At 40.4% G+C, this 23,140-nt stretch overlaps 1 protein-coding gene across 1 annotated transcript in view; it reads right to left on the bottom strand.

The window, feature by feature from the left end:
- SPATA17 (spermatogenesis associated 17) overlaps positions 1-23,140 on the bottom strand; it is a 135,682-nt gene that overhangs the window by 108,034 nt on the left and 4,508 nt on the right. Inside the window, exons 3-5 of the mRNA XM_061625188.1 lie at positions 22,805-22,886; positions 19,169-19,219; positions 10,047-10,150 (exon numbers count right to left, since the gene is read on the bottom strand). Of these exons, the coding sequence (XP_061481172.1) occupies positions 10,047-10,150; positions 19,169-19,219; positions 22,805-22,886 (237 nt within the window). The remainder of the gene's footprint in view (positions 1-10,046; positions 10,151-19,168; positions 19,220-22,804; positions 22,887-23,140) is intronic.

Genomic DNA, 23,140 nt, shown 5'->3' on the forward strand with positions numbered 1-23,140 from the left:
TACCTTCCTGATACTCTGCTCCCTAAAGAATGGGAAAATTGAAATTTGGACATGAAATCAACTAAAATTAACTATATCCCTGTTAATACAATGGCCCAGTCATGTAAACCGTATTTGATGTTTTACTGTGAATGCATGTATCTGGGCTGTTTTGCTCCACCCTCTTAGTGCATGGAAGAAAAAACTATGATCCCTGGAGCTTAGTGTTGCATTCAAACCAGGGATCATTGTTTTGCTCCAAACTCTGTGAATCTAATCTTTGTTCCTGGTTTACCTTCTTCTTAAGCCCTTCTCCAGGTCCCCTTCTGAGGGAGGCAGGGGTGTCACTAGGGCGGTGCGGCAGGTGCAGGCCGCACCAGGTGACACCACCAGAGGGGGTTGACACCCAGAGCCGCCCCCTCCAGGCACCGCCTAGGCACCAATGAGAGTCTTCGTGTGGTGCGCTGGCTGCCTTCCTCGGCTGTTAGAAGTTGGAAGCGGCAGCAGACAACGAGGCGGCGGTGCGCTCCTGGGCCCTGTCGTTCAGCCACGCACTCCGCTGCGCACTCCTAGATGCCGTCCGTGCGCTCTGCCGTGCACACGATCGCTCGGAGAAGGCGCTGCAGGCCGCACTGGGTGACACCAACCCTAGTGACGCCACTGGAGGGAGGATGAACGGGTGTTGACAAGGGAGGGGGCTTTTTCAGTTGTGGCTCCCTGTCTGTGGAATACTCTGCTCAGTGAGGTCTGCCTGGAGCCTTTGTTAACATCTTTTTAGTGCCAGGTAAAGACTTATCTTTTTTTCCCCAGGCATTTGAAAGACTGAGATGATGTCTTGTTATTGGTGTGCTGCTAAGCATCCTGTGGATGTAATGGGGGTTGTTTGTTCTGCTTTTATGGTATTATATATTTTTATGTTTTTAACGTGCTGTAAATCACTTGAAGACCTTTAGGTAACAGGCAACTAAGTAGTCTAATTAATCATCATCATGTTTTCAGCAAAAACAGTCCCCAGTTCAGACATAGAATCATAGAATATTAGAGTTGGAAGGGGCCTATAAGGCCATCAAGTCCAACCCCATGCTCAATGCAGGAATCCAAATCAAATGATTCTGAGCTTTTGTTTTTTCCAAGCGCTGGTGGGAAGGAGTGAAATGGACACAACACAGTCATGTACAGTAAACCATGGTTTATGCTTACCCTGATATGCAGACATGGCCGATGAAATGTAAAATCTGATTTTGGCTATCAACCGGTTATTCGGCTTTGCCAAAGTTTAGAACATATGTAGTAAGCATTTATTTACATAAATTAATAGAGTCTCTAATCTGATCTTTACATAACCACATTAAGCCTCAAAGATGATGAAAAAGCTTTCAACATTAATATAAATCAGTAAATAAAAACATTCCATGAATTAGCAATACATCCATTTCTAGGGATCACAGCCGGTATTGCATCAGGTTGCATCAGCAATGATCCTGTTGAGTATTGTCTTCCTGCCCCAATAATTGATTTCACTAGCACAGCTATACTAAGTAGAAAGGAGATGAGGCAAGGGAATCTAGAAGAAACCACAAAGGAGTTGTATGTGCATTTAAGATCGGGGAGGGAGTGGGGCTACACTTACATGAGGCTTCAGGAGATCTACTGCAAAAAATAAAGTACAGTACTTTCTATTTGCTCACTATGAGAATCTCCCAAAATGTAACAAGGAGAGCATGTATAAGCTTTAGCAAGAAACATCACGGACATATTCTCTTTAAGTGATCAGAGTATAGCTGTATTAACATATCAAACAAAAGACCATAGTTAATTGGCATGAAAGTGCAAATGGCTCCTGCTTGACTCCTTCCCTAGTGTGAGCACAAAACTACAGTACTTGGCTTAGCATTACCTCCAAACAAGGGACTGTGATATGTTTTGCTCAGAGCTTGGAAAAGTTACTTTTTTAAACTACAACTTCCATCAGCCCCAGCCAGCATGGCCACTGGATTGGGCTGATGGGAGTTGTAGTTCAAAAAAGTTACTTTTCCAAGCTCTGGTTTTGCTCCAAACAAACCACAATGTGAAGACAAACTTTGATGTTGAGTTATCAGTCATGGTTTCAGTGAAAACAAACCATGATCCCCATGCTTCACTTAATGACTATTCTTCCTTAAAAGGGTCCAGTGAAGTCTCATAGCCCAAAGACCATTAGAAAACTAAAAGCAAGGCAGAACAACAGGTAACAGTCCTGGGACAAACAAAAATTCTTCATAAAATCATAGAACTGTAGAGTTGGAAGGGCCTATAAGGCCATCGTGTTCAATCCCCTGCTCAATGCAGGAATCCAGTTTAAAGCATACCTGACAGGTGCCTGTCCAGCTGCCTCTTGAATGCCTCCAGTATTGGAGAGCCCACCACCTCCCTAGGTAATTGGTTGCATTGTCATATTGCTCTAACAGTTAGGAGGTTGTTCCTAATGTTCAGTCGAAATCTGACTTCCTGTAACTTGAGCCCATTATTCTTGGTCCTGCAAGCTGGGATGATCAAGAAGAGATCCTGGCCTTCCTCTGTGTGACAACCTTTCAAGTACTTGAAGAATGCTGTCATATCTCCCCTCCATCTTCTGTTCTCAAGGCTAAACATGACCATTTATTTTAGTCTCTCCTCATAGGGCTTTGTTTCCAATCCCCTGATCATTCTTGTTACCCTCCTCTGAACCTGTTTCAGTTTGTCTGCATCCTTCTTAAAGTGGTGTTCAGAACTGAATGCAGTACTCAAAATGAGGCCTAACCAGTGTCAAATAGAGGGAAACTAGTACTTCATGCGATTTGGAAACTATACTTGTTAATGCAGCCTAAAATAGCATTTGCCTTTTTTGCAGCCACATCACACCATTCGTATTCAGCTTGTGATCAACAACGATTTCAAGATCCTCTTCACTTATAGTTTTGCTGAGCCAAATACCCCTAGGTGTAGAACTTTGCACTTATCCTTGTTAAATTTCATTCTGTTTTCAGCCCACTGCTCCAGCCTATCAAGATAATTTTTAATTTTGTTTCTGTCCTCCAGGGTATTAGCTATCCCTTCCAACTTTGTATCATCTGCAAATTTGATAAACATTCCCTGCACCTCCTCATCCAAGTCAATAAAAATGTTGAAAAACACCGAGCCCAGGACTGAGACCTGTACTACCCTGCTTGATACCTCCCCTCACTTTGAGAAGGAACCATTGATAAGGAACCTGGATTGCTCAGTGAGCACAAATGGCAACAGAACTGAAAGTATGGTATCCTCCAGTTGTTTTCGACTGTAACTCCCATCATTTCTGACTATTGATCATGTTGGTTGGGGCTGAGAAGAACAGTAGTCCACAACATATGAAGAACATCACATTCTGTACCCATGGTATACCTGCTTGAGGTGACTCTCCAGTATATCCTTTCTAAAGAAAAACTGAATTATTTTAACACAGTGGTGAAAAAGCAGTATAATAAATAGTGCACAGTATTAATGGCCTGCTAAAGTGATTGCTTCTAAGATTCAGGCAATGTGCGTATAAAAGTGGAGTGACAGGTCTGTTAATGTGAACAAAGCAAATATTCCCCTCCCCAGGTGTTTCTCTTCCTGATCATTTTATTTCCAAACTCCTTCCCCCTGGACTATAGATGCCCTGTCAGCTACCTACAACTGGATAAAAACAGAAGTGGTATCATTTACTCAATTACAACGCAAGAATTACGTTTGGAAAAATTGAATTTATTACTGTATAATATTTAGATGATAATATTTATCCTCCTAATTTATGGAATATTTATGATGCTATATGTGTCCTTGAAATAGGGACACTACTGTAAAAAAGTGGCCTAGCTTCTGGAGTTCATAAATTTTGTTCAGCTTTGGATGAGTTCAAAGAATTGCCATGTAAGAAAAGCCTTACAGAGGGAATTTATCTGATTATGGCAGTAATAATTACCCAGCTGTTTATTGCAGATAGAGAAATAATTCATGTAGGCAATAGGCCGTGGTGGCAATGACACTCCACATTTAGTAAATATGCAAACTGTTCACTTCTAATTAACCAAGCTAGAGGATGCCCTTATTAAATGTATAAACTAAAAGTGCCTTCCTGACAAGTGATGAATTGTTACATTGCACAAACTCTTGCCACAGAATTATTGGAGTGAACTTGTGGCTTAACTTCATTAAGATATCTTGTGGGATAGTTAAATGAGGATGGACAGCATAACAAGGCCAGCCTGACAGCAAATGATATGTTAGAGCTTAATGAAATTGCACCTTTTCCTTCTTTTCTACTTATCTTACAGTTAAGATCCCACTTTAGATAAAATAGAAGACTGTGAAATCTGTTGCAGTTGAGACTATATAAAAAGTGATACATGTTGAAGTTCAGATTTCAACAGATTTCAATCTACAGAAGACACTAAAGTCCACAAGTAATCTTAATCAAGTTGGTTCAGCAGCCAAAATGTCTCATAATTACTTTATCCCTATTTTGGAACTGGTTCAAGTTTCACACCTGCTTTATTATTATTAAATTTACATCCTGCCCTTCTTCCCAGAAGGACCCCAGGGCCACAGTCAACAAAACAAACACCTATAAAATATCTTTAAACACAAAACATCTAAACAACCACTTTTAAAAAATCTTTAAAAATTTTTTAAAAAACAATTCCAACACAGATACATACTGGGATAAGTGAATTTTTCACTTATAATGATAACAGAAAATCACTTGCCAGTTTTTGAAAAAACAAATTTGTCCACCACTTTAAAATTTGCCTGGAAAGTAATAGGTAGCCATTGCAGTGTAATATGTTCTCATTTACCCAATCCTATTGAGAGATGGGCCACCATCTTCTGCGCAAATGAAGTCTTCAAACAGTGCTCAAGTCCTACCTACTTCCTTTAGGATCAGAAAAAGGGTAGAGCTATACCTGATGTAGGCAAACACAGATACTCAAAACCATGTTTGCCAAGTTACCATAAATGCAGGGACTGCGGTGGATTTTGTTGCACTGAATCAGCTGGTGGGAAGAAGATGCTTACCCTTGATTCTCTTCTGCAAATGTACCTGCCAGCTGTTTCTTCCCCAGTTGTGCTTATTTCATTATCAGAGATAAGCTGAGAAAAACAGGGTTAGAATGGCCAGAATGGATTTGGAGGGAAGGACTAGCAAATGAGTAAAGGCTTAAGCACCACTTCCTGCAAACACAGTTTATGAGGCAAACACAGTTGGGGACCCCATGTTTGTCTCATAACTTGTAGCTCAATCCAAAGGGGCTCCAGTGAAACTTATTTCAAATGAAGCTTAAAGCCATGAGCAATAGCAGAGGGCTTGTGGATAACAGGTTCTAATGAACTCAATCTGTTCCTGAAATTAGCTCATTTTCTCAGCTGATTGCATCACACCTTAAATGCTGCAAAACATTAAGTAACAGATAAACCCAATATATATCTGAAACAGTAAAAGTAAAAGAAAAACTCTGTTATTGTAAGTTTCCCCACTATCAGCTTTATAATGTTTTATTAATGCTGCCAATCTGAATCTCTGAGGCTAATTCTTAATTTCAAGGTATCATTTTCTTGTTTATAACCTGGGATGAAATTTGCCTATGGGACTAAAGGTTACAGTTATACACCTCTAGCAAGTGCACACTCAGCCTTTAAATTAATCAAACCAATTTATCTTTGTAAGAGGCACAGTCTCACTATGAAAACAATTTTACATATGTGTGGCATACATACAATGATAAAAAGAGATATCTAGACACATAGCAGCTTGCAAATCCTGTGTGCTAGTTTAATAGGAATGGTGGGTATTTTCAAGTGCTAAGCTCATTTTTACTATCTGTGTTCATGACAACTAAAACATGCACAAATGTCATTATTATTGAGTAAATTCACTAAATCTAATGATGGGTGCATTCTGGTCTATACAATAATATTTCCGATACACAGAGAATATTTCTTGTAGACTAAAGTGAATATAAATTACCTTCTTGAGCTGTTTAAAATTTATTTATTATTTGATTTATATCCTGCCCTTCCTCCCAGCAGGAACCCAGGACAGCAAAAATGAAAGAATCTGCCAGATGGGTCATCTCCCATCACTTCAGCACTGTGGCAAAAACTAAATCTAGTGAAATTCTCATTTGTGTGCAACTTTCAGAGTAGGGACGGGGAACCTGTGGCCCTCCAGATGTTTTTAGAATCCACCTCCCATCAGCCCCATCCAGAATGCCCAATGATCAGGGATGATCATAGAATCATAGAATAGTAGATTTGGAAAAGGCCTATATGGCCACCGAGTCCAACCCCAAGCTCAGGGAAGGATGAAAGTTGATGGGAGTTGTGGTCCAGCAACATCTAGAAGATCACAGGTTCCTCAGACCCATTTTAAAGGAATAAAGACACTCTCTTGGGGTCTGAACCTACAATCCTTAAGGAGACAATGAGGCCCAAGAAGTAAAAGGAACAGAATTTCACAAATTGATTTTAACTTACTAAGGCTGCAATTCAATACATGTCTACTCAAAAGTAAGCTTCATTGGCTTCAATGAGACTTACTCCCAGGTAAGTGTGTACTGGATCACAACCTAAGTAATGTGCACCATGGAAAGATGGAGATCAGTCTAACTTTGGGCTCAATTGCTCTATACAGGCTCTCTCAGTGCACATGGTGGACATTGGTGGCAATATTCTTTCCTTATCCATCCCCACTGAGACACTTCTGATGCTGGCACTGAAGAATTATCCTGACCTAGCAGCACTTGCCTTCTCTCAGCATCCATCCATCCAGAATCAGAGCCCATAAATAGATTGCAATGGCTATCTGGCCTCCAGTTTTACTCTATTATTCTGCAGACTTACTCATACAGAAATTTCAGAGTATTTTCATCTGAGCAAACATAAAGAGATAAAGTATGTGTTATTATACAGTCACAAGAGTGGCTGTATACTATAGCCAGTGTGGATTTTTCACATTCCCCAATGTTAAATTGAAAATACCCTTCCTCCCCATTCTGATGTTTCCCATAAGCTCATTTGAAAACAAAACCTTATGAAACTTATACTCTTGAAATCAGAAATGCTTAACAACGCTGCAAATTTTCATTGCAATAAACAAAACAGTCAGAAAGAATCGAGAGTTCAAAGTCTAAAGAGGGGGGGGGATTCAGAGTGCTTTTGGACTTTTTTTCTCTCAGAGTTCTCATAATCTGTTGAAATTCATTAAAAAGCAGCCATGTTCACAGAGTATCTGTAATCCTGTTACTGACCTTGCCCCTTACTCTGACCTTCATCTTCTGTAGCTTAAAAGTTAAAAAAAATGCCTGGCTGATGTTTAATTAATTTAAGAAATTTTGCATTGAACTCAATGATAATGCTGGGCATGCTCAGTAAGAACCAACTGTCAAGTGTTCTAAAAGGCAGACTCCCAGCTGCTGGGCTTGCCTAAGGGGGCCACACCCACACCAGACTTTGATTTCACTTTAGACAGTCATGGCTTCCCTTAGAGATTCAAGGGAAGTGTAGTTTGTGAAGGGTGCTGAGAGGAGACTCCTATTCCACTGACAGAGCTCCAGTGGCCACACTGGTTTAACAGTCAGCTGTTCTGATTGAAGGTCTGCGAGGGAAACAGGCTGTCTCCTAGCAACTCTCAGCACCCTTCACTAACTACACTTCCCAGGATTCTTTGAGAGAAGCCATGACTCTCCAAAGTGAAATAAAGGTCTGGTGTGGATGTGGCCAGGGACAGCTTTGGTTTAAATTTGGGTGGGAGACTAACCATGCCTGATGTAGAATAAAAAGGTGGGGGAAACACTGAAAACCAATGATATTATTCACAATGTATTCCTTTTGGAAAGGGGCTTCCCCTCTGCCCAGTGCCCACCAACCCAATTTCCTCCCCTCCCCCTCCCCCTCCCCTCCCCTATCCCGGGTCAATGTTGGACTACAACCTGGGAGACCAGGGTTTGAATCCCCACACAGCCATGAATCTCATCGGGTGACCTTGGGCCAGTCTGCCTCTCACCCTCAGAGGAGGGCAATAGTAAAACCACCTCTGAATACCATTTACCATGAAAATTCTATTCACAGGGTCACCATAAGTCAGGATCGACTTGAAGGCAGTCCATTTCCATTTTCAAACATGATTGCACAGAAATAAATCCCATTGAACTCAAAAAGTATGCAACTGTTCAAACCCACCCTCCCTTCTCCTCATTCCTATCCCCTCTCTCTTGTGCCTTCCTTCCCCTCCAGTCCCCTCCCCCTCCAGTCCCCTCCTTTCCCATCCCCTCCCCCTCCTCCTCCCCATGGTCAGTTTTACCTATCTTAAGCATGATTGCATGGGAATAAATATCATTGAACTCAATAAGCATGCAAATTATCAAACCTCCCCTCCCCTCCTTCCCCATCCCCCTCCTTCCGCTCCCCTCTCCCCTCCCGTTCTCCTTCCTTCTCCTCTCCCCTTCCCCTACACCTCCCACATGGTCAGTTTTACCAATCCATGATTAATAGGAGTAAATCCCATTGAACTCAATAAGCATGCAAATGATCAGAACTGCCTTCCCCTCTCTTCTCCCTTCCTCCTCCCCCCCTCTTTTTCCTCCTTCCCTGCCCACTCCAGTCATCCCTCCCTCCCCCCCGGTCAGTTTTACCTGTCCTAATCATGACTGCATGGGAGTAAATCCCACTGAACTCAAACATGCAAATGATCAAACCTGTCCTGCTCCTCCCCTCCCCCCTTCCTGCTCCCCTCCCCCTCCTCCCCTCTGCCCTTCCTCCCCTCCCCATCCCCTGTGGTCAGTTTTACCTATCCTAAGCATGATTGCAGGGGAGGAAATCCCACTGAACTCAATAAGCATGCAAATGATCAATCCATTCTCAGCAATCTTGCACAGGATCCCATTTCTTACCTCCTGGATTAAAAAGTAGAGAAATTCGCTAATAGCCAAAAAACCTTGCGGTTTAAGAACGTACTTATAGCCCACAGATATTTCTACCAAACTTTAAAAAGCAGGGAAATTGGGCAGCTATAGTGAATGCACCAGGGGAGCAGGAGACCTGACCTCTCCTCTGAGATATTGGATTACCCTATAAATTTGTCAAAATGCAAACACAATTTGGGTTGGTCTTTCACAGTCCAATCCACTTCCTGTGTAGCTTGGAAGAATTTGGTAACGTGTGCCTCTGAGCATATGGTGAATGGTGGCAACACCTGCAATCAGCCCAAATAATAGAAACAAGACATGTGCTGTAATGATCTTGTTTTAGCAGGGAAGAAGCAACATTATTAAGACAGTTGACATAGATCAGATAGTCACTTTAAATATGTTTGATTTACTTTGCAATTTCAGTGAAGTTTCCTATAGGAAATCATTTTCTTTTGCTTTTATTTCTGTGAATATGTGAAGTACAGCAACACTTCGCAAAATTTACATTAGATTCTCTGTAAAAACAATAGTAACACAGGAATGAAGCAAAGTAAGAAGAACACCAACTAACATACAAAAATGTAATTTTCCATCTTTGGAGATGGCAGGTATTGCTACCACTCACCACATGCTCAGAGGCACATGTTACCAAATTCTTCCAAGCTACACAGCAAGTGGATTGGACTGTGAAAGACCAACCCAAATTGTGTTTGCATTTTGACAAATTTGTAGGGCAGTCCAATATCTCAGAGAGGAGGTCAGGTCTCTGCTCCCCTGGTGCATTCACTATAGCTGCCCAATTTCTCTGCTTTTTAAAGTTTGATAGAAATATCTGTGGGCTATAGGTATGTTCTTAAACCGCAAGGTTTTTTGCCTGTTAGTGAATATGTATTTCAGTTATGGACTCACTCCAGTGGATTCAGTAGAATCATATCTGCATGCATACTGGTATAAATGAGATCATGATCTGCATCACATGCTTACGTAGGAGGAAAAAGAAGACTGCTTTATATATTGGATAATGGAGGCAATTCTTTCTGTGAAGAAATAATGTAATTAGCGCTATAAACTATTTTGAAATTAGAAAGATAAAGTTTCACCACTCAATACTTTTATGTTTACCTGACCATCTCATTATTCAAAGCAATAGCTTCCAGGTACTTCTTCAGTGCATAATAATTATGGATATATTTTCGGACATAATAGCCTCGCCACCTTTTTTGAATCTAGTGGAGAAAAAGCACACATATTTGCTTCAATACCTTTTTTGCTATAGGGAAACTGCTGTCAATTTATATATATAAAAATTGATCTATTTTGTGAGAGTTGATACTACTTTAGCATCAGACAGTCATATGTATTTGCATGTATATTAATACATGTATGTGGAAAAAGTAGTATAATACGTTAAAATAGTCTTATTGATCAATGAATGCAAAAAGATATTTCCAGCAAGCTAAAGTGAATGTGAGGTTACAATGTTTGTGTAGGACATTTTGCATTGTCTAATGTATTCCAAAGCCCTTTAGGACTAAATCCATTCATCTAATCAAAGCAGGATACCTGCTGTTAAAAGCAGCATCAAAAGAAATCGTAATTATTATAACGAAGTCAAAGCAAAGTTAACCACATTTGTACACTAAGTTAACAACCAGCTTCTCTATTCAAATTTCACTTAGCTTTTATCTTAAGAACTGGGTTATAAGTTATCACATAGAAAGCTATCCAACTCTGCATATTTAGAACTCTAAAGGCTCTCTCCGTACAGGTAAGGAAAGCTGGATGAATTTGAAGCAGATGTTTGTCCACCCAACACATTTCCTTGAATACCCAGGGAAGAGAAAGTGGAGTCCTATTCACTTCATCTCTCAGATGATTAATCTTCCCTGCAAGATGGCAGAGGACAATGCAGAAAAGATCAGCTATGAGTGCTTTATAGAATAGCCGTCTGGATCAATCCAAAGGCCCATCTAGTCAAGCATACTGTTCCCAAAAGAGCCAACCAGATGCCTATGGGAAACCCACAAACAGGACAAAGCAATAGCACTCGCCCACTCAGTTCCCCAGCATCAGGAATTCAGAAGCATACTGCCTCTGATATTGCAGGTAGCATATAGCCATCTTGACTAGTAGCCGTTGATGACCTTATAATCCATGAATTTATCTAAAGCAATAGTCTTCAGCTGGTGGGTTGGGACCCACTACTGGGTCATGGGATGATCCAAGGTGGTTTGCAACAGCAGCACTCTCACAATTCAAATATATGGTGTGGGGGGGAAGAAAATAAATGGGTCCTCAAATGCTTGTTTGGGTAAAATCTGAGTCCTGGGTCAAATCCCTTTTGAAGCATTCAAGTTGGTGGCAATCACTATATCCTATGGCAGATAACAACAGGCTTCAACTTCTATTACTAACAAAAATGTGAAACTTCATTAAAATTAGTCTTCATAATATCATAAAAGAACCAGTCTTCTTTTCAACAGCTGTGGGGCATGGCACTCCTTTTCTGGAGCCCTCCCTCCTCAGAATGACATCTCCACTACTGCTTTAAGTACAGTTAAAGGACATTGACTAATAGGCAAAAAACCTTGCGGTTTAAGAATGTACCTATAGCCCACAGATATTTCTATCAAACTTTAAAAAGCAGGGAAATTGTGCAACTATAGTGAATGCACCAGGGGAACAGGACACCTGACCTCCTCTCTGAGATATTGGACTGTCCTACAAATTTGTCAAAATGCAAACACAATTTGGGTTGGTCTTCCACAGTCTGATCCACTTGCTGTGTAGCTTGGAAGAATTTGGTAACGTGCCTCTGAGCATATGGTGAGTACCTGCCATCTCCAAAGATGGAGAATTACAGTTTTGTATTTTTGTTGGCATTGTTCCTTTGCTTCTTTCCTGTGTTACTACTGTTTCTACAGAGAATCTAATCTATAAAATTTATTTCTCTCATTATTCATCACAGAAATCGGTGTCAAATCTATTTTTATTAATTTCAAAGCCTTTTTATTGGTCAATGTCATATGATGGTGAAGATAGCCTTTTTTGTTTCAAACTGGAGGCTATGCTCTATTTCTATTTTGGGTGTATTAAGAGTTGAATCTAAAACTGCAGTTTGATGTAAAATCAGACAGACTGCAATATGTTGCTTCTTCAGGAATGACTCTAGCTGTTGGAAAAAACAAACTTGGCCTGCCCAAGATGCATGTTTTCAGCCTGCTATGCTTAAACTACTCCACTTAAGGAAAGGTGGACATGGTCAATTAAATACATAGAGCACATCTAGAATTTTGATAGAATATATTTTACCTCCCACTGTTTTATCTTCTGCAAACTGAGACACTCCTGATGTCCACTGTAGACTATTCTGCAGAATAGTCAATGCCATTATTCCTCAATTGTTTTGGGGCTTTTCTTACTGTAAATTTTGCAAAGTGTTGCTGTACTTCACATATTCACAGAAATAGAAGCAAAAGAAAATGATTTCCTATAGGAAACTTCACTGAAATTGCAAAGTAAATCAAACATATTTAAAGTGACTATCTGATCTATGTCAACTGTCTTAATAATGTTGCTTCTTCCCTGCTAAAACAAGATCATTACAGCACATGTCTTGTTTCTATTATTTGGGCTGATTGCAGGTGTTGCCACCACTCACCATGTGTTCAGAGGCACATGTTACCAAATTCTTCCAAGCTACACAGCAAGTGGATTGGACTGTGAAAGACCAACCCAAATTGTGTTTGCATTTTGACAAATTTATAAGGCAGTCCAATATCTCAGAGAGGAGGTCAGGTCTCCTGCTCCCCTGGGGCATTCACTATAGCTGCCCAATTTCCCTGCTTTTTAAAGTTGGATATAAATATCTGTGGGCTACAGGTACATTCTGTTTGGCCTATTAGCGAATTTCTCTGCTTTTTAATCTGGGATATAAGAAATGGGATCCTGTGCAAGTTTGCTAAGAATGGATGGATCATTTGCATGCTTATTGAGGAGGGGGGAGGGATGGGAGCAGACAGGAGGGGGAGAGGCTTGATCATTCGCATGCTTATTGAGTTCAATGGGATTTACTGTCCTGCAATCATGCTTAGGATAGGTGATATTAACCATGGGGCAGGAGGGGGAGGGATGGGAGCAGGTAGGAAGGGGAGGGGAGGGGAGGAGGAGGAGAGGCTTGGTCATTTGCATGCTTATTGAATTCATGTGCATTTACTATGGTGCAATCATGCTTAAGATAGATGAAACTGGCCATGGGGGAGGAGAAGAGAAAGGGAGGGCTGGAGGTGAGAGGAGAGGAGGGAGAATGCAGGGAGAGGGAGGGGAGAGGGGAAAGAAGAGGGGGGAGGGGAGACAGCGAAGGAGGGGAAAGGAGAGGGGGAGGGAATGAGAAGAGAAAAAGCAGGTTTGATCATTTGCATACTTAGTGAGTTTAATGGGATTTACTCCCATGTAATCATGCTTGGGATAGGTGAAACTGACCTGGGTAAGGGGCAGGGAGGAAGGGAAGGGTGAGGGAGATTGAGTGGTGGGCATTGGGTAGAAGGAAAGCCCCTTTCTTTCCCAAAAGGAATCACCAGAATTCTCTGGGAAGAGGGACTAACTGTTAAACCATCCTGGCCACTGGAGCTCTGTCAGGGGAACAGGAGTCTTCTAACAACTCTCAGTACCTTTCACAAACTACACTTCTGAGGATTCTTTGGGGGAAGCCATGATTGTTTAAAGTGGAACAAATGTCTGGTGTGGGTATAGCCCCATTTAGTCCAGCCAAACAGCTGTTAATCTGGCTTTTAGAACACTGACAGCTGTTTTTTACTAAGCATGCCTGAGCTATCATAGACTCTAATGTTAATTTTCTGAAATTAATTAAAAATCAGCCCTACATTTTCACAACTTTTAAACTTCAGAACATGTTAGAGCAATGGTTCCCAACTTGGGGGCCGTGACCCCTAGGGGGACCATGAAATAATCCAGAGGGGGCCACGAACAGTAAAGAAATGAATTATTTATTATTATTATTATTTTAAAAGTCTTCACTACTTGGACACTGTCTGCTCTCCACTGCTGGTGCAGATGACACCTCCCCCTTGTGCCAAATGAGAGGGGAGGACTTTGCTGAAGAACCAGAGCATCTTTCAGGCATGCCAAGGGCAGGCATCTGCCTATGTCACTTATGCTTATTCTTATTTGTGAGGCCGCCCAGATCTCACTATCGGCCCAGATGGAGCCAAGGAGCAGTGAGGAAGCTCAGGACTTGCTTGCCCCCTATCTCTGAGGCTGTGTGTGTGCCAGTGTCCCCCCTTTCTTCCACCTACATTCTGCCCCCCAACCTCTCTCTCCAAGATGCTGCAGCAGTTGAGGGTTTCCCCCTTTTCACGTCCCCAAATGCATGCATGCCTGCATGAGGGGTAGGGGTGTTTGTGTGCCTGCATGTGCTGATCTGCCTTCTGCTCCACTCTCATTCCCCAAGTGCAGGCTAACCAAGTAATCAGTTCTGATTATCATCCCAAGGCCTAAAAGCGCTAACCCCCACCTCAATCTATCCACCCTTTTGTCTTCACAATCTAGCATCCCCACCACTACCTTATTGCTGCTTCTTGATGACGATGATTTTAAAAATGCTCAGCAGGTTGTCTGAAGCTAGAGCTGAAATGTATTTACTTATTTAATTTTTATTGCATTTATATCCTACCTTTCCTCCAAGTTGTTCCTCACACCAACCCTGTGAGATAGGTCAGGCTGAGAGACTGTATCTGGCCCATGGTCACCCAGTGAGCTTCATGGGTGGGTGGGGATTTGAATATGGATCTTAGCCCAACAATGTAACCCACTGGTGTTGGGAGACAGGACTGTACATCTTCAAACTGTGTGTGTGGGGGGGAAGGGGATCCCAATTTGATTGAACCTTTGCATTAAGAAAGCAACACCTCCGTTGCAGGGAGCTTTTTATATAAAGGGATATTTGGAGATGTGATTTTATCACGCACCATTTTTTCAATTAACAAAGACTACAATTAGTGGGGGGGGTCACAAAGATTTTTGAGCTTACAAAGGGGGTCCTATACTCATAAAGGTTGGGAACCACTGTGTTAAGAGTATGGGGCAAGGTCAGTGACGGGATTACAGGCACTCTGTGAACATGGCTGATTTGTAATTAATTTCAACAAATTATGAGACCACTGACAGAAAAAAGTCCAGCAGTGGCCTGGATCTCTTTACTGGTGTTTCAGAATTTGAAGTCTGGATTTTCTCCAAGTGTTTTGTGTATCACCATGAAAACTTAGAAGGTTATTGTTTCTGAGTTCAGGACTATTAAATTTTGCAAGATTTTGTTCTGAAATGAGCTTATGGGAAGCAAAATGGCATGGGGGGTATTTTCAATTTAACATGGTGGAATATGAAAAATCCATGCTGGCTATAGTATAGTGTACCCTCGTGGCTGTATAAATCAGTGTTAAAGCTAACCAGGAAAGTGGAAAGTGACTAGGACTCCCTCTTAACTCAGATTTCAAATCTTTGTTATACAGAGAATTCAGCTTTAACCGCTATTAATGTTAACACTGACAATTTCCATAACCATGGGCAGACAGGTGGGTTAAATAACTCTAAAGAGGCAGCAAAAATGGAAAGTGCATGAACAAAGATTTCATTTTCAGCTCTAAGCCTGGAACAGGACACAGAGCAGGCCTGTGCAAATAGTAGCCCATCAAGCTGCATGCAGGACGTCAGCCATGTGTTGTGGCATGACAAGTGCTTGGCAGCTCCTTAGTTCTTGCAGTCCCAGGCAGGCAGGCAGCAAACTCAGGTGGTTAACTGAATCCTTAATGAGCTACCATACATGGCTGGTAGGCTACATTTGGCTTCATAGGTTACATGTTGTTGAAATCCAAAATAGAGGTAGATAGCATGCATCTTTTGGAAGATCTGTGTATGTAATACCCTACACATTTTAATCCATGCATGCTAAACTTCATCAGATGTTTTCTAGCACCAGTACTATCCCAAATAATGGCACACGAATCTTTTCCAACTACCTTTTCTAGTACAGTCATGGTTTTATATACCATGTATTTATTTATTGTCTGAACTGAAGAGTTCTAACCATTTCAAGTCTCTCCATATGCCAGAGTGTTTTCCTGGTGCTTCCCAACATAGTATATATACACACCCAGAGTTTTCTGAATTTTTTAGAAAATATAATGCTTCTGCTACTGTATCTTATAATTCCAAGGTGAATATTTACACACTCCTACAAAAGACAAGCGAGTATGTCCTTCAAAGTAATTAGCAAGTTTCAATGGTGATTGGTACCAAACAATTATTGTCATTGATCAGTACCAAACAGATAATTTTACACAAAGTCATTGTGTGCTCAGCAGATTACAGCTTGTTAACGGGCAAGTTCTAAACGACCTCTTAAGCTAGTCAAATCAATGATGCATATTCCTCATTAAGTAACATCAAAATGTAAGTGGTCTTATAAATAATGTTTATTTTAAGCACTTAAAACAAATGGCAAAACCTTGATATATCAAAAGCCATCTGCTCACAGAAAGATTTTTTTTAAAAAAACCCACAAGATTACTTTTGTTGCTAAAAATTCACGGCAAACCTTAAACCTTCCAAATGAAAAACATAAATATATCACAACCCACTATTCTAAAAGTAAGTCTGATTCATGGAAAATTATGCATTATAATAATCACTCTATATATTTTTCTTGTTCCAAATGTGAGAGTTTAACAGTGTGGGTCAGATATAGTTAAGGGGCAGTTTAAAAGAACTTATGATGATACAAAATCCATTACACTACCCAGATATTTTCCCTTTCAGTCTGAATCTAATTTTAAAATTGTTTTTCAAAGCTAAAGATATGTTGCATTTGTACACAGAAGCAGGGTTAGGTATCTACAGCCTTGAACCATATCAGGCCACACACAGCATTTTTCCCTTTTCATCTTAAGCAATCAGCCTATGGGCAAGATTCAGCAAGTTAGCAGCATGGGACTGCACAAGCCAAAGGAAAATCTTGGTAGGCTGGATATAGCAGGTGAGCTTTTTATTTCCTAAACCTAGACCAGAAGATTAATCTTCAATTATTATGCTCCAGTTTTATGCCAATATAATATCACTGATATATCAGTGTATTATACACAGCCAGTGTAGTGTAGTGGTTAGAGTGTTGAACTACGACCTGGGAGACCAGGGTTCGAATCTCCACACAACCATGACGCTCACTGGGTGACCTTGGGCCAGTCACTGCCTCTCAGCTTCAGAGGGAGGCAATGGTAAACCACCTCTGAATACTGCTTACCATGAAAACCCTACTCATATGGTTGCCATAAGTCGGAATCGACTTGAAGGCAGTCCATTTTTCTATATCACCGATATTACAGGGGTTATACTAAATAAAATCCAAGCATCATAAGAATTTTGGTGATACTTCTCTGCTGAATAACAAGCACAATCTCACTCTGTGCAAATTAAAATAAACTAAAATTGCTGAATGCACCAAAGTTAGGATTATGGGTTGGATCCAGATATGCTATTCTGCAAATGGAAGAGTGCCTGCCATTTATAGAAGTGAGTTGGATGCAGCAGAAGTGACTGCAAACTGGATGTTCCCACATGAGGAAGGTGATTTTCAGATTCCCCATCCCTTCTGCAACCCACAGTGCCACCCCCCATGCTGTTCCAGAGGGTCCCCCAACTCAATAGAACATATTTTGCAGAGACAGAAAGCTGCAGGGGTATGGGGAATCAGGGAATATTGCTTAGCCCCTTCCATGCATGGAAGCATCCATTTTGTGGAATTCCTCTCTATGCAACAATGGATTCACCCTGTGTTTTTCAGGGGCTGCAAAACTAAGACCTATGTATGCTCCGCCCCCTGCCCCAACCTGACACAGGGCTTGCTACAGAGTCTCTGTCTCCTTCTGATCTACAGTGTCACAATTCACTATGATCTAGATTACCCAGCTTTTCATTTCAGGTAATCCAGATACGGGGTTTCCAAGAGATGGGCAGAATAAGAAAGAATACTTTAATTTTCATCCCCAATAGCATGTTCTTCCCTAAAATTACTCTACACAATTAAGCTGATGCTGAGAGAAGGTCTGCATGGGAAAGAGGAAGAATGCCTGTGAAAGTGGGATGATGTGCATGTGTGTGCTTCCATAACGTCAGGACCAGTGTGGTTAGGGTGTCAGACTAGAGAGACATGAGTACATATCCAGTCATGAAGTCACTGGGTAACTCAGAGCTAGTCATTCTCACTTAATCTAACCTACTTCATAGGATTGTTGTGAAGATAAGGAGAGGGAAGCAATCATGTGTAACCCTAGTAAGAGGAACGATGGAGAAAATGCAATCTATCAGTTAATCATAGATACGTGGAGGCTTCAATGGAACTGTACACATACACAACAGTGCACTGCTAAACTTGCAGTTCCTTACAGTATCTAATCTTGGGGTAGCCACTATCAGATAATCAGAAAAAGCACCAATCGTTTGTTTGGTGGGGGGAGGAAACAGGTGGGCTGCAGTCAATCACTTGTTCTATCTTCCAAACCCTTGAACAATGATCAGCATAATCTCCAATGATCTTATTTTATTTATTTATATTTAGATTATTTAAATCTTGTAAGGTCAATGAATGTACACCCAGGATGCTGGAAGAGGCCTTTGTAATGTTGGAAACTATGCATGCATCACCCACTACCATGAACCAAGGACCCAGGTTTGAAAACTTTATGTATATGTGAATGATCCTAGCAGGATCAGGGCAAAAACTAAATTAAATTAAAAATTAAATTAAAAATGTTTAACTTCTGGTCTGAGTCACATGATGCAGCAAACTTGCTGAAGCTAAGCAGGTCTGGGTCTGATCAGCACCTGAATGAGAGACCACAAGTGAACTCTGTGCAAGCCGCTTTCAGTCTGTCATAGAAGAAAAGTGGGGAAAGCATACATAAACGAATATTATTCAACAGCTTATGACAAAGAGCCCCAGAATTTGGAATAGACAAGAGTTCACACATCAATATCTTATATCTAACAGAAATGTTCAGAAATGCAACTTGGATTACTTAGTGTAACTTTAAATTTGTAACTATGTACCATTTCCTCACTTTACCATCAGCATATCAATCAAGTGTATATTATTCTGGGTTGCTCATTTTATTAAAAGCAAATTCAGAGCACAATTGACTTTTCATTTGTTTAACAAGTGAAGGAATATTTACCCTGACAGCCATTTCATTGTAGAAATTCATCTTCATAATAAAATATGCTGTCTGTGAATCAAGGAGAGGTGGGGGGGAAAGATGGTATATATTTCAGTTACACAAAGACAGTACTCCTATTTTTACATATAAAAGATAAGAATCTTTATACATAATACATAATAAGAGTTCTAGGCTTAGAGAGAATAAAATCAAACTTTGTATTGAAAAGATAGGCTTCCTAATACATAATGCAGGCTTAACCAGAAAAATCTATGGTAGTCAAACTAGCAGCTAATGGAGATATATGATCATAAAATGCTCTCCGCTGAGTTTGATAATCAATGGTGCTCTACTGAGAGTAGAATAACAAAGCAGAAATATTCACAAGTACTGGTGACACATAGTATTGTATGATTTATTCACTGGGGTTCTTTTAACCAAAACTCACAGAAACATAAAAGGAATTCATATTTCAAGACGTCTGGTTTAATGAAAAATTCAAAGAAATGCTGTCTTCAGTCAAAATCGTTCAAAGATGTGGATGCAGCGATGGAGCAAAATTGTGCCTTCCAACCATCTGTACTAAATGTTATGTACTTAGTTGCCTCCTGAGTAATTCTTGGGAATTTTGTTTCATTTAATATTCATTCCAACATCATAAAATCATAAATACAATGATAGCATGTTACAGCGAATCCCCTGGTATAGAAAACATTTCCTGCTTCCCTTCCAATAAAGAATCCAACTCCTAGTGAAAGAATCTCCTATTATAGCAAACACCCACTTGGCAGGATAGGTTATTTTAATGGATATATCACTTTACACTAAGCTTTCACATCTGTTCTGCCCTCTAATTACAAATGCAAAATGAACATAATTCACAACTATACCATAAAAAGTAAAATATGTACTTTCAAGACAGAGGATAACCTTTATTTCACATAAGATGCAGTTGGGGGGGGGTTAACTACAAATTAGAGGGGAAAGTACTTGTTCCTGATGTGGTTTCCTGTTCTCTCACTACTCCCCCCATTCTCCCTGGCAAAGAAGAATTCACTGTAAAAGGGTTTCACTGTAATTAGTGTTATTTGAATTGCCTAGTCTGATCCAAAGCAAATTGTCTGTGGAGAGCAGCAGGACTGGATTATTTATCAACAGTCTGGGCAATTAAGAAACAGTTGGCTGCAATATGTTATTTACAAATGAACACAATGATGCTACTTCATTTTAAAATTCGCTTTCTTCATGACATTAGGCCAGGCATAATTTCTTTTAATTAAAGGAGCTTTTAACACACTCACTTTAATATTATATTACTTCCCTTATATATAACCAAAAATGGGAAGGAGACCACTTTTTTGAAAACTGAAAAACTGAAGAATTCTAATATTTTTGAGTAAGAAGGTCTATTAGTTTGGTGATAGAATTTACCACCTTTCCAGCTCCCTATAGCAACTGAATAGAGTCACTGACATAGGGAAGCCTTTTCTCGTCCTTCTACAAAACAGTTTTCTCCAGCTTTGCCATATCTCTCTACCTGCCATGCTAGAAACCCTGTATCACCACATTTCAGTTCATATGATAATCTCTGAATAGGTGTACAAACATGGTAGGGCAAATACACACACACGCACACCCCTTCGCCTTTCACTAGCAGGGTCCAGGACAGGTTACAACAATTTAAAATTCAATATTAAGAACAATTAAACCAAATTACAATCACAGAAATAGGGCAATTCCTGAAAACATATCTCAAAGATCAGGGTAAAGAGATGTGTCTTTAGCATATGGTGAAAATGATATAATAAAAGTGCCAGACGCACCTTCATGGGGAGGGAATTCTACAACCTAGGAGCTGCCACAGAAAACATCCTCTCGGGGGGGAGGAGGGACAGAAAGACCACACACACCAGAAAACTTATTTTAATAGCAACGTAAGAGCCAGCAGACTCCAGCAACATCCAGAACAGCTATATCCACACTTTTCTAGGCTCCTAGAAATAACTGAGCCTTTGTACTGTCTTTGAATTACATCTATAATGTAATATATACTATAATGTTTAAATCTTGTATCTTGATGCACTTGGAACAAGACAGGCAATACAAGTCCCAATGCAGTGGCATCTGGTCCCTCAAATCTTCCCCCCCTCAGCTTTCTAGCCTCTTTGAGTTCTTTGTGTCACAATTGGGTAAAAGGAAAGACAGCAGTGGTTCCTTTGCCTCAGGCAAATCACCTCTGCTCCAGAAAACGAAGAGCGGCATGGATCCCCATGCATTTATTTCTCAGGCATGAGAGCTAGTGATCTGCTCCAAAAATACCAGGTGAGAGAGTAGTGCAAAAGTAACAGAAATATACATTCCCCATTTTGCTATAGAACAAATATTGAATAATAATTGTCACAAATGTTTGTGCCTCAGGCTGGCCTGACCCTTAAAACACATAAAAGGTTTTGTGAGATCGAAGTATCAAGAAACATTCAGGTGAAACAATATCTAAATTTGAGATTGGCAACCATGTTAACTCTGCCCTTTGGAAAGTCCTTCCAGTGAACAACAAGCAGCACCTACAGTATTGGCATTTATGCGCTTGCTTGAAACTCACCTGGTCACCTAGGCTTTCCCTGAGGGATGATCTAGCTATGTTGATGTATTCATTTGATCTAATGGATTGTGATGCATTTTGTATTTATTGAATGGATGCAATAGTTGATTTTATGTAGTTCACCACATTTTTCTTAATATTGGCAGCATAGAAATTTTTTCAAACCACCACTACCACCTAATCCTTTGGGACAGGGTTTAGGAACTGGATCCAGCCAGTAGATGGTATCCAGAACTGGCCCATCCTCCATGGGCCATTTTTGACAGGTGAGTGGGGCCACCAACTGTCAGTCACTTGACATGAGTCCACTTCAAAAGAAGAATCAAGATGTCACTCTAAGTGTGCTCTGGATTCTTCCTTCACAGCCGCAGCTTGAATTCAAGCCACAGCTAGAAAGATTCCTGCCAAAAGTGCGTCTTGTATTCAACACCAAATGCAAGCCCTGCTTTCAGAAGGGATCGGCTCCATTAAGGAGCTCCAATCAGGATTTCCAAATGGAACCAATCCCAGTGCAGCTTGTATTAAGCACCACATTTAAAAGGCACTGAATGCAAAAGACCCACTTGCAGGGGAACAATTGAGGGGTGCACTCTAAGGTTCCTGATTGTCCCTTTGCAGCCATGGCTTTATTTGCACTATACCTGATGTCTCAGGTGTGGAGCAGGTGGGCGTAGCTGAGGAAAAATGTCCTCGCAGGTAAAATTAGGCTCCCCACCAGTTTTAGGAGGAATACAACTCATCTGGAAGAGGTGAAGCTAATGAGGCAAAGGATCTTCCCCTTATGCTTCCCTGGACTGAAGATCTTTTATCTTCTTTTTTCTAAGAACAACAGAACAAGCAAAGCTACCAGTAGCGTAGACAACAAGATCTAATTTGTTTTATTTTCCTTGAATCCTGAAGCATTTACACTTGGTCGAGAACATGTGAGTTTAAAAGCTTGCAATATTTCAAACAAGTACTTGGCCCAATAAAAGAGATTTCACCTACTTTATGTTTGTGTGCAGGCTTATGAAAAGCTTACAATAATTTTAAATTACAAACTTAGTTTTTACCTCCATCATTTCTCTGAATTTTCTTCTTCCTTGATAACCACGCCAACATTTCTGAATAAAAACCATCATTTTGTTCAGATACCTAAAACAAAATATCTTGATAAGAAAATTATATTGTAAATGAATTCTCTCTCTTTTTCAAAATAGTGACATGTTCATCAATTTATTAGCTAGTGGAGGTAGCAGCTGAACATGAAAATTAAAATTTGGACACTTTTTAGAGCAAACTGCATTCTAGATTTAAAGTGACAGGGCTAAAATCTTGATGGTTTCATTCAATTTTCTTGTGAAAATCCACCTGAGTCTAAAAGTACTGAAGTCTCACCTGAATCATGC

The sequence above is a fragment of the Rhineura floridana genome, chromosome 4 (genome assembly GCF_030035675.1).
Source record: "Rhineura floridana isolate rRhiFlo1 chromosome 4, rRhiFlo1.hap2, whole genome shotgun sequence".
NCBI lineage: Eukaryota > Metazoa > Chordata > Lepidosauria > Squamata > Rhineuridae > Rhineura > Rhineura floridana.